General features: G+C 39.7%; 1 protein-coding gene across 1 annotated transcript; it reads left to right on the top strand.

Moving 5' to 3' along the window:
* Positions 1–100: 100 nt before the first annotated feature.
* LOC121952683 (schwannomin-interacting protein 1) lies at positions 101–10,186 on the top strand. The gene is made up of 7 exons (XM_088088479.1): positions 101–251; positions 1,612–1,814; positions 3,146–3,249; positions 4,139–4,220; positions 4,636–4,749; positions 4,851–4,971; positions 6,398–10,186. Exons 2-7 carry the CDS (start codon positions 1,620–1,622, stop codon positions 6,490–6,492), a joined length of 711 nt encoding a protein of 236 aa, XP_087944605.1. The 5' UTR covers positions 101–251; positions 1,612–1,619; the 3' UTR covers positions 6,493–10,186.
* The last annotated feature ends 1,766 nt before the right edge of the window (positions 10,187–11,952 follow it).

The following is an 11,952-nucleotide window of genomic DNA, read 5'->3' as shown; positions in this document are numbered from 1 at the left end:
GTCCGTCAGTCGGCCGCAGCTCAGAGGTTAAAGTGGGGGGAGCGGAAGGGGGAGGCGGCGGGAGGAAAAGGAAGCTCCGTCCTTCCTTCACACGGACTCAAACCACTTTCAGGCCACTTTTCACCAACTTTTCTCTGATGCCGAACTGAAGCCTCCGCCGCGGGCAGCGCTCACAGCGAGGCCGGCGGGCTGCAGCGGGCCGCGGGGCGACATGTCGCGGGGACCCGGGGCCGCCTGGATGTGACTGGGAGGTGGGTAAAACCCTCCGAGGTGTCCCCGCTGCTGGTAAACAACTGCGGGCAGAGCGGGCGGCTGCTGCGGGGACACTTGAGCTCCGATCACCGGGGACAGAGTCTCACTTTAAACAGATTAAGGAGTCAAACTTTACACGTTTTAATGATATTTCTGTATAAAGTGTGAGCGGAGGGACCGAAAAAAAACAAAAAACAGTTAGAGCCTTTTATCGCGTTATTTTGCTTTGATGGCGACCAACATGCGAACATTTACATCTGCGTGTCTGCGCGCTGAAAGCTGCGTTACACCTCAGGACGCCTGCACACGCGCTCAGCGGGACTGTGATATATGATACACAAACTTTACTGTCCTCAAATGTGAAAAATGTCCTTCAGTCTCACCGTAAAAGACACCAGAAGAACATAAAAACCACTGCGACACATTCCGCGTAACAAGTATAAAAACAGCTCTGTGATAAACATTACAACTAATATAATTTACAATAAATACATGTTTATATAGACTTATCACTTACAGCATCACCGGGGCCCCCCATCATTTATCATAGCTTCTCTTAGAGATATTTCTGTTTTTAAATATATGTCTATTTATTTCTATATATGTTTATGTGTGAATGGTAAAGCCCTTATATATATATATATATATATATATATATATATATATATATATATATATATATATATATATATATATATATATATATATATATATATATATAAAGGTGAAGAGGGAAGAGCACTGTCACACATCTGAGTGTTGTCATTGATAAAAAATGAAAGTATTCATTCTAATCTAAATTTTCATCCAGTAAAAAACAAGAAAATGAAATATGTGGATGCTGAGAGATCTGTCACCGAACGGTGGAGTTCTTCTTTCTAAAGCTGAAGGAAAATCCACATCTGTTCACGTCTCCTTGTCATTAGAAATGCACTTTGTCATTTCATGCATTTTGGTGAGGAAGTTTTCATGCATGCCCACAAAAATAAAACATTAAAAAGTGCAAAGCAGACTCAAAATGAGTCAACAAAATGAGTTGATATGAAGTGACTTTCCTCTGATGATAACATCCCTTTTTCGAATCGCCTGAAATACCACCTCATGCATGCATGAAAACGTTTTTGCAATAAACGTGAGTTTTTTTCGAAACTGACGTGTTTCCATGAGGCATGTTTGTATTCGCAATTTCAGTTTGTGCAGTTTGAGGGTTAACGGAAACCCACCCAGACACGACATGACCGCGTCTATGGGCGGTGTCTCACGCTGCAGTCTGGTTTTATATTTTCTGTGAGGCGATGTTGTAAGATTTTATCCCAAAAGTTCCTTTTAAAGTTTGTTCAAACCTTTGTTCGTCTGCAGGGCGGAGGATGGAGGACGAGAAGGAGACGGCCGAGGAGAAGGAGGAGGAGGAGGAGGAGGAGGAGCTTCATCATCATCACATCGCAGCAGCGGCGGCGTCCTCCATTGACTACCAGGGCCTTCCCATCATGCACTGGGAGGACCTCAGCCAGCGGATAGCAGAGCTAGAGAAACAGGAGCAGGAGAGGAGGGAAAGGTCAAAGGTCAGCGCTCGCCGTGCCTTCAGCTGCATGATGGGATATTTCCAGAGGGGGAGCGGCGAGCTGCAGCATGGCTGCGTCTGCCGGAGATCGAAACATAGCAACAACCGTCATTTCACCGCGATGATCACGATATCCAGCAACCCAAATTCACGAAAATATTACAGGACACGCTCTTATTTTTCCGAACACCGACTAAAAAAAAATAAATTATGATAAATGACTGGACTAAAACACCGAACCGTTAGAAAGAGAGCACGCATTTATCTAAAAGAAGAACATGAAAAATGCTCCGAATCTTGAGAATCACTGCACTGAAACTGAAAACTACCGAACCCAGACCCCCAGATTCAATAAAATGGAATAAAATGATACAAGACGTACAATTTATGGAAAAAGTGACTCACAAAAAAAGAAATACGGAGGGTGCGTCTGACAAAATACGGTTTCACTGCCCCGTTTTATTCTAACAGACACGATGGTTCAGATGAACTAATCACAAGAGTTAGACTCTCTGCATCTCTTTAATTTAATTTTTTTCTCCCTTTTTTAAATTTGTTTTATGGCAGAAATATTTGTTATTTATGCCTTTTAATATATATTTTGAATTTGATTGAAAATGTCTTTTTGTAAGGAAATTGAAAAGCTGTATGAAAAAAACACGTATAAAACACGACACATCGCCTCTCAGATTGTTTCCTCCTGAGGAAGATCTTAATTTAACAAAATGAGATTGAAGCTAAAAAAACACTTGAGCCTGCAGTGTTTACTGTGATGTTGAGAGTGAGGCACAAAAATAGAAAAAATTATTAGAAAATGTATATTTTTTGTTTTGATTCTGCTCGGATCTTCGTCAGGTTAAACTCAGAGATCCGAGCAGGATTCATGGTATCTTTGTATATTTTCTTTTCCTTCACAAAGTATTTTTTAAAATATTTTTTTCAATTAAATGGAAAAATCAGATTTTTAAAAAAATTTTTACTATAATTTGAGAATCTGACAATTAAAAAATGTGGCGTGGAGGAAATGTGTGGCCGTGACCTTTTTCCTCATGTGTGCTGTTTTCTGAAAACCTTAAACCTTCATGATGTGCATTTAAATACTATACAATACCATACCATACCAACCCGTACGATACGATACGGTACGGTACGATACGATACGATACGATACGGTACAGTGCGGTGCGGTGGTGCAGGTGCGACACGCGATCACGATCACGATCACGATCACGATCACGATACGATACGATACACTTTATTGATACCCTCTTTTAAGCAGAGTAATTATTGATTGGTGTGTGTGTGTGTGTGTGTGTGTGTGTGTGTGTGCAGACCGGGCTGAGGACGGAGGACGGTGGGGGGGGAGTGTGGAGACATGTGTGGGAGGAGGACGAGGAGGACGGCAGGAGGTGTCGAGTCGCCGTCGTCTCGTCACGGTAACTGGAGTCTCACAGTCTGAAGGTTTCACTAAAGTCTGAATTATTATGATTTTACTCTGTGATTCTTCTCTGCGCTCTGATAGATATTTGTGGTTTTAATAAAACCGACAGAATCATTTAAATATTTAGATGTTGACAAAAATGTCTCCTTTTAACAAAAGATTTAAATTTGGCTCCACTGATGTCGGACGATTATAAAATGTGGAGTGAGAAGAAAACACGTGGAGACGATCAGAGTGTAAATATGCAGCAGAGATTAAATGGAGTCGTAGCTGCATTGCAATTCTCTCCTGAACGATTATATATTTCAATGCAGAAAAAACAAAAATCCTAAATTTAAAACCCAACTTTTGGCTTCTTGGCATCCCTGAAAGAGCAACATTCATTACAGCTGAAGCAACGAAACGGATGGAAACATTTTCTTAGTGATTACGATTCAACTTTCAAGCGTTCCTGCAGATTTATTATTTTTTAAATCCTTAACTGGCATTTAATTCATTAATCTTTAAAATTAAAGCCTTAATTTGAATTAAAATGTGTCTTAAATCAATCTTTCAAAAGCCTGAAAAATTGATGCAAAGGAGGATTTTCATGAATCCTGTTTTTCTGAAGTTGAATTGCAAAAGCTTCAAATAACTTTCACTTTATATAATAATAATAATAATAATAATAATGATAATAATAACAACAATAACTCCGTAATAATAGTAATAATATTCAAAATAATTGGCCAATAATGTATGTAACTGATGTTGGTTCAGATCCTTTTTTTTAATGGTATTTTATTTGTTAAATTTTGGTGCATATAAATCTTGGCGTGCAGTATTTGTTGTACTCGCTGATTTTTGTTCTGTTGGAGCTTCAGGATGTTTTTTGGTGTTTTCAGATTTCACAGCCACAGAAACCTGCAGCTGTGCTTCATCAACGACAGCGACAGTGAGGACGAGGACCAAGCAAACACCACAAAGGTCTCACACACACTCACACACACTCACACACTCACACACACACACACACACACACACACACACACACACACACACACACACACTCAGTAACACGGAGACATTTATCCACAGAGCCTGATTTGCGCTGATGTGAAAATATATAAATAAGAAAATAAATAAATTAATTATTAATAATAACAATAATAATAATAAATTAATATTAATAACAATAAAAACAACATCAATAATGATAATTAATAGTTTAATTGTTTTAATTTTTTAAATATTAAGTTTGAAAAATGAGTAAATTATTTAAATTTTAAACACATTTCTGACTGAACACATCGATTCAAGACTAAAGTTTATGTTTTGTGTATCTGCCCTGTGATTGGCTGTTTCTTCTCATGGACAACACTGACCTCACATCTCTTATCAGGTTTCCATGGGAACGGGGCGTAACGGTTGCCACGCGGCGGGGCTGAAACAGGAAGTGGCGACGGCTCTGAGGACGCTGAGGGACAAACTGCTGGCGGAGCAGAGAGAGAGCGAGGTGAGGAGCTGCAGAGAGACGGGAAACGTTCAAAACAACGACACAGACACCCAGTGTGTGTGTGTGTGTGTGTGTGTGTGTGTGTTTGTGTGGGTGTGCAGCATCTGTCCGGCAGCAGCAGCTGTGTCTCTGAGCGGAAACATCTGGAGCGTCTGGAGCTGCAGGAGCTTTCAGTGCAGCAGCTCAGCAGCCTGAGAGCGTCACTGCAACAGGAAGTGCACGGTACACAGACACACACACACACACACACACATATATATACACACACACACACACACACACATATATATACACACACACACACACACACATATATATATACACACACACACACACACACACACATATATACACACACACACACACACACACACACACACACATATATATATATATACATACACACACACACACATACATACACACACACACACATATATATACACACACACACACACACTCACACATATATACACACACACACGCACACACAAACATATATATATATATATATATATATATATATATATACATACACACACACACACACACACACACACATATATACACACACACACACACACACACACACACACACACACACACACACACACACACACACACACACACACACACACACACACACACACACACACACACACACACACACACATACACACACACACACACATATATACACACACACACACACACACACAGACACACTCACACGTCAGCAAACACACGTTTTAAGGGCGACTCTCGGCAGTCCGAATGAACTCTGATGGATTTATTGTCTTCACGCCAGCGACAGTCGAGCTGAAGGCGTTTTGTTTTCAGTTTTTCTGTCAGTCCCATTCTCGAAAACGTGATATCACAACACAAATTTCATCAAATTTATCACAAACGTCCACTTGGACTCAACTGTGAACTGATGAATTTTGGTGGTCAAAGGTCACTGTGACCTTGTGTCCATCTCAGTTTTCGAACGATATATCTCAAGAAGGTCTGCAGGGAATTTCCTAAAATTTGGCACAAACGTCCACTTGGACTTAAAGATGAAGTGTTTTGAATTTGGTGGTCAAAGGTCACTGTGACCTTAGTAGTAGATTATAGATTTTTTTTAAATCAATTGTTATTTCCGTCTCAAACTCTCTGCTCGCTCCAGCTGTCGTCTTTTAAAGTCTGATTCCTCCTTTTGTCTGATCGTCAGCGTGCGGACATCGTCGACGGTCGACGGTCAAACAGACATCAGGAAAGACAAAAAACAGCTTCAGAGGGCCGTCAGAGCCAGAGTTCATCTGGCTGCACGTCTCAGAGAAAGATGATTTTTTTCAGCTGCAGCTCAATAAAAGCTCAGACAGCCGCTGACAGGCGAGCAAACTGGCTTAACTTCATTCAAAAAACATACTGAGAAGGCAATGAGCGAAAAGAAAAAGACCTAAAAATCAGCAAGAAATTATTACAGAAAAATGTTTCTTAAAGAATTTAATACAGAACAAAAACAAAACAGGGAAATGTCCTTTAAAAATCCAGGGTGTGAACGTTGATGTGTCCACTGTCCACTCGTGTTCAGATCGCTGAGACGTCTCTTAAAACGGAGAGTAAAGAGGATCTTTGACTCTCTGTCTCGTTGTTTTTGTTGCAGCTCTGAGCTCGGAGCTGGTGACCCACCTGTTGGTACGAGACCAGCTGAGGACGAAGCAGGACGCCATGCTGCTGGACGTCCAGGACCTGACCTAACGCCACGACCACAGACTGGGACGGTCCACACTAACAAGTTTAACAATTGGAACATCTGGCCATGTTCGTCCATGTCAGGAGTCAATAACTTCAACTAAACGTCCGCTGAGCTGCCAACGCATCAAAACTGACAGAGCGCCAGCCTTCAGGGCACGAAGGGGACGATACGACCGGATGGTCAGGTGTAAACGAAACTGAGTCGCCTGAAAACCCAGAAGGTTTTATGGCACCACTTTGAGGTTGTCCAGTCAGGACGAAACTTCAGCACAACGTCCAAAAGAAACGAGTCGGTTCACGGCAGCAAGTTGATAAGAAACAAAGAGAAGTAACTTTGAAAGTTCAACGAAGGAACAAAGTTTTCGGTGGATTGAATCCAAATTCAAACACAAATCAATCACCTTCTGGCTGGTGAGGACGGGGTTACCCTTAAACCGCGAACAAAGAAAGACAAACACAGCTAAGCTCGAGGATTTTGTCGTAACTTCCTCTAAACTTCACTCGGCCATTGAATTCTGTGTTTTGTTTTGCATATGAACTAACTCAGGATCTGTTTTCGAGTTTAGGTCCAGTTTCAGTCGTGGAAATTAAAGCAGAGGTCCAGAAGGGAAGACGTCTACTCTGATGCTTCCAGGGTGATGACACCCAGAGCAGGTTTACAAAAACTGAAAATGACGAGTTAGTGGACCGCATGGTCACTTCTAACCGTTTTTTTAATGCATGTCTACAAATAGTTCAAAACAGCCCATTATCCCCCAAAACAAACGCTCATTTCGCCCGTTTCTTCGAAGTGACACAGTTAGAACTGCATGAAAAACAGCGTACGTTTCTGTAAAGCACAGGTGCGTCACATTTGTCAACAATGCTTCAGAGACTACATAAACCACTCAACTGTTGCTTCAGAAAAGATTTCTGTAAAAGTAGAGTAAGGTTGGTAAAAAGTGTTCAGTGGCCCAAACGCTTCTGCGAAACTGAAACCAACTTCAGGGAGTGTTTGTTTTTGAGAAACAGGACTTTGGAGTGATGGCCGTTTGTTTTGTCTCTGCACCAGCGATAGCTGAGGCCGGAGGCATCATGCTTTCAGGTTGTCCATCTGTCTGTCGATCCCATTCTCATGAATGCGATAGAGTGTCTTGAGGGATTTTTTTTTTCCAAATTTGGCACAAACATCCACCGAGACTCAAAAATGATCTGAGATAGGTTTTGGTGGTCACAGGTCGCAGTGACCTTGTCTTTCTGTCCTTTCTCTTGAGCATGATAACTTTAAAAAAAAAAACCTTAAGGGAATTTTTTAAAAAATTTGGCACAAATGTCCACTTGGAATAATAATGAATTATTAAGAATTTGCTGGTCAGAGGTCAAGTTTTCGTGAATGTGATATCTCAAGAACATCTTGAGGTTTTTTTTTTCAAATTTGGCACAAACTTTCACTTGGACTGAAGAATAAACTGATCGGACTTTGGTGGTCAAAGGTCACTGTGACTTTGTATCCGTCCCATTCTTGTGAATGCAATATCTCAACAACACCTCGTAGGATTTTCCTCAATTTTGGCACAAACGTCCACTTGGTCTCAAGAATAAACTGATCGGACTTTGGTGGTCAAAGGTCACTGCAACATCATAAAACATGTTTTTGGCCTTAACTTGAGAATTTTTGTGCTAATTATGATGAAACTCCACACAGCTGGATAAAGTGATGAAGGTTAACTTCACCGTGACATCATCGTGTTTTCTGTCCATCGCTCAGCATCGTATTTCGGGGGGGGGCATTTGGTGAGATATTGATACTGATATTGAATTTGAAACAGAATCTTGGGTGCCAACTTGATACCACGGTGCAAACAATCGCAACGCAGTAATTTGAATTTTGGGGATAACGGGCTTTTGGTCCAGTTGGACATTTTTAGGATTAATGGGCGTTCAGACTTTTTAGCCATCGGAACAATGGGTATGACGCCTTTAAGAAACGCTTAAGAAACAACCTGGCAAACAAAAAAAAGAAAGAAAACATTTCAGGCTCAAGGGAACAGGATGTAGAAAACGAAAGCAGGTCTTCATGAGCGCCTGATGCTTTTTTATGCGTTCATGGTTTTTGCATTGAATTTGAATGTCGGACTCAAAACATCTGGTTGTGAAGTTTGTGTGTTTGAATTTTAACAAGAGAATCCGAAAAATATTTCTCAGGTAGGACGAGCAGCAGCGGGTCCGTTCTTGGAAACCAGTCGAGCTCTTCGACCGTTCTCACATTCAGAGGTCGACCACGACGAACGTTTCAAGGATCAAATTTGATGCAAAGTTCAGATCAAAAATCGTCCAGATGTTTTTCTTTGTGTTGGTGAGAAAAGAAAAGAACGATTTGGCTTCTCTTTAAATCTAAACATTTATATGCAAATGATTCTAACTTATCGTATTTAAGTTTTATTGTCTTTAGGACTTTTTCCTGTTATTGTAACGAGGGGACATTACACTCAGACAGCATGTGTAGCAACACAAGCTCAACCGAACTCATATTTTGGTTCATTTTCTGCTTAATTATGTTTATTTGAAAAAAAAACCAAACTGGTGTTACCATAAATTGGGAATTTCGCCAGGATTTGTTTTGCTTCACACATTTGTGGCAACAAAGAGATACACGTCTATCTTGATATATGGAGTCGTTACTCAGAAAGTAAGTTCTCTGAAACTATAAAAATCAGGTTAATAGTCCACATTTAATATCAGGTGCAGGAAAATGGCCGTCCGTGCGCTCAGCGAGTTGCCTCTTAAGATTATTTTACAGTTTATACCCTTTGAAAGCTGCAGCCACATGACTTTTTTGAGCAACTTGGTGGAAAATATTCCACAAATTACAAGAAATTTGTAGTAGAGAAAACTTTTTTTTAAGAAGTTAGGGGAAGATGTTAAGGGAAAACTATATTTATAATTATCACAATTACACATTAAAATGATGTTACAAAATTATCAGTTATTTGATTTGTTTTCCCTGGGGTTTTATTTTAAAAAAAAAGATTTTCATGTTATTTTCTTGTACTTTTTTACTAGTTTCTTGCTAATTTTTGGGTAATTTCTTCTTAAGTTTCTTATTTCCTTTTACGAATGTTTTTTGAAAGAAATCAAGCCGATCTGCTGGGGTTAAAAGGGTTAATATAACCTTAATGCATAAAACCAGAGTTTCTATTATTTGTGTTTTGGAGTTGTGCCTCTTTAAACTGATGCTAAACCCTTCAGGTACACTTATTGTTTATCATTATTGTAAGAAATTAAAGGGAATAATCCGCTGAATATAGGCACGTGTATGCTGTGGTTTATTTTGGTTTTTATTCTTTTAACTCGCAGTAATTTACTTTTTGGTTGAAACAGCAGCCAATAATATCCAGATGATTTAACGTGTGGCTTTTTAATAATTAAAATATTATATTTTGATAGAGATTATTGATGAAGAGCTCAATGTCACAGTCATGGAAGACGATGTGTTTAAATCAAACATTTAAAGCAAGACTGAAATGACTTTTGAAGAGTTGTTAAAGAAACGATGTGATTTAGAAATCGAAAGAATTTAAGAGTAATGTGATATGAACACTTTGGTTTTTTATTTCATTGTGACTTAAAGAATATTTAGAGAAGTATTTTAAAAATGTAAATAAATTTCACTGCATTTTTTTAATGATGAAATATATTTTGAAGTCAGTAACAGAAACACGTTGTGGTCTCTTCTTTATTATGTCACTGTTCGATGTTTTCAGTGAAACCAGAAAACGAATGAAGTCGTTCAGTCTGAATGTGAATCATCTGCATCACTTTCACTCTCCACTATTCTTGTTTTTCCATTTTTTAATTTTAATTAATTGACCACGTTTTTAGTGTAAAGTCACAGTGTGCTTGTCTGAAAAGAGCCGATATTTTAGTCAGCATTCTTCATAAATAATAAATTAATATCATAACTCTTATCGAGCACGTTTCAATATTATAAAGTTCACAGAGCAATAAAAGCAAAATTCAGTCCCTCCAGGACTTCGCAATGTTTCGATTTTATTGACCACAGTTCTTCAGATTTACAGGCGTTTCTAGGATTTTTTTTTAGATTTCAGGACATTTCTAAGATCTTAGGACGTTTGGATAGGATCAAATTTTTGCAACACATTCTCACTCCCAACTGGTCTCATACTGACTTGCCAGTTTATGAGGTTTTGGGTAGCCGTCCCACCTCAAAACCCCGACGTCACAAACTGATGTGGAAGGTCACTGACAAACCTCAGCGTGTGAGGAGTCGGAGTGAGAAAGTGACGATTTTAGGGGCATTTTGAGAAGTTTCTGGGATTTTAGATTTCTAGAATTTTCAGATATTTCTCAGATTTGGAGACATTTCAAGATTTTAGGACATTCCCAGGATTTTTGGACATTTCTTGTATTTTAGGACATCAGTGTCTCAGCTGTGTCCTCTGTCGGGGGTGTGGGGGATCCTCCTCTGGCTCTGTTTTGATGCTGTTTTATGTCTCTGACACCTTATTAAGACTAAAAGGACAAAACATTCACAGTCAATCACTTTATTTTTATTGTCAATCAGAAAATGGTTGGGGGCCACCAGGGGCCTTGTCAGGGGCCAGATTTGCCAGATTGGCCCTTGTGCGATGAGTTGAGGAGAATTTGAATGCGTTTTTTTTAAAAAAAAAAAAAAAACTCCAGCCAAGTTTGTCAATTTCTTGAAAAGTCATTTAAAAGTTTTAAGACTTTGTTTGTGAAAGTGTGTGAGAAGCATTTTTACGGCACAGAGTCGCGTTTGGTGTAAAAACAGCTTCAGTCGGATCATTTCACAGCATAAAGGAGCTTTTTTAAGTGCTTTGCTGTATTTATTCATTCCTCTGCTGCCTGTTTGACCTCCGATTGTGTCGCCTGTTTGATCACACTCTCACACCATCACACGTTCAAACACACGGCCAGATCTTTGTCATGCAGCGCTGCGACGGTGTGCTCACCGCCAAACTCTGCATTACCAGCCAATCAGCCGCAGACGATGAAGACGATGGAGGAGGAGGAGGAGGAGGAGGAGGAGGAGGAGGAGGAGGAGGAGGGGCTGATGTGTTGACTGGGCTCACTTTGCTTTCTAATTAAAGCCTCAGATAACGAGAGGAGGCACGAGGACGACGGAGCTTCAGGAGGAAAAGGTGAGAGAATAAACTCATCACTCTGAATGACAGAATATTGAAAAAAAGGTGAATAATGTCGCACTAAAATATCTGCTCATTCTTGCAGTTCTTAAATTAGTTTCATATTAGTAACATTTGTGTGTGTGTAACATGTTGTGTTTTCTTAAATGTTTAATAAGAGCGTGATGATTGAACAAAGGAAAAAAAAGGAAGTTTGGTGATTATTTAGCAGAAACACATTTCGGCAGTTAAAATCACACTGATTTAAATCTGTTAACCACCTGGAAACCTGAGCAAAAATCACCTTAAAAAAAGAAAA

This window comes from Plectropomus leopardus, chromosome 15 (assembly GCF_026936395.1).
Source record: "Plectropomus leopardus strain MGB_pleo_1.0 chromosome 15, ASM2693639v1, whole genome shotgun sequence".
NCBI lineage: Eukaryota > Metazoa > Chordata > Actinopteri > Perciformes > Serranidae > Plectropomus > Plectropomus leopardus.
This window is presented reverse-complemented; position numbering and strand designations above follow the sequence as displayed.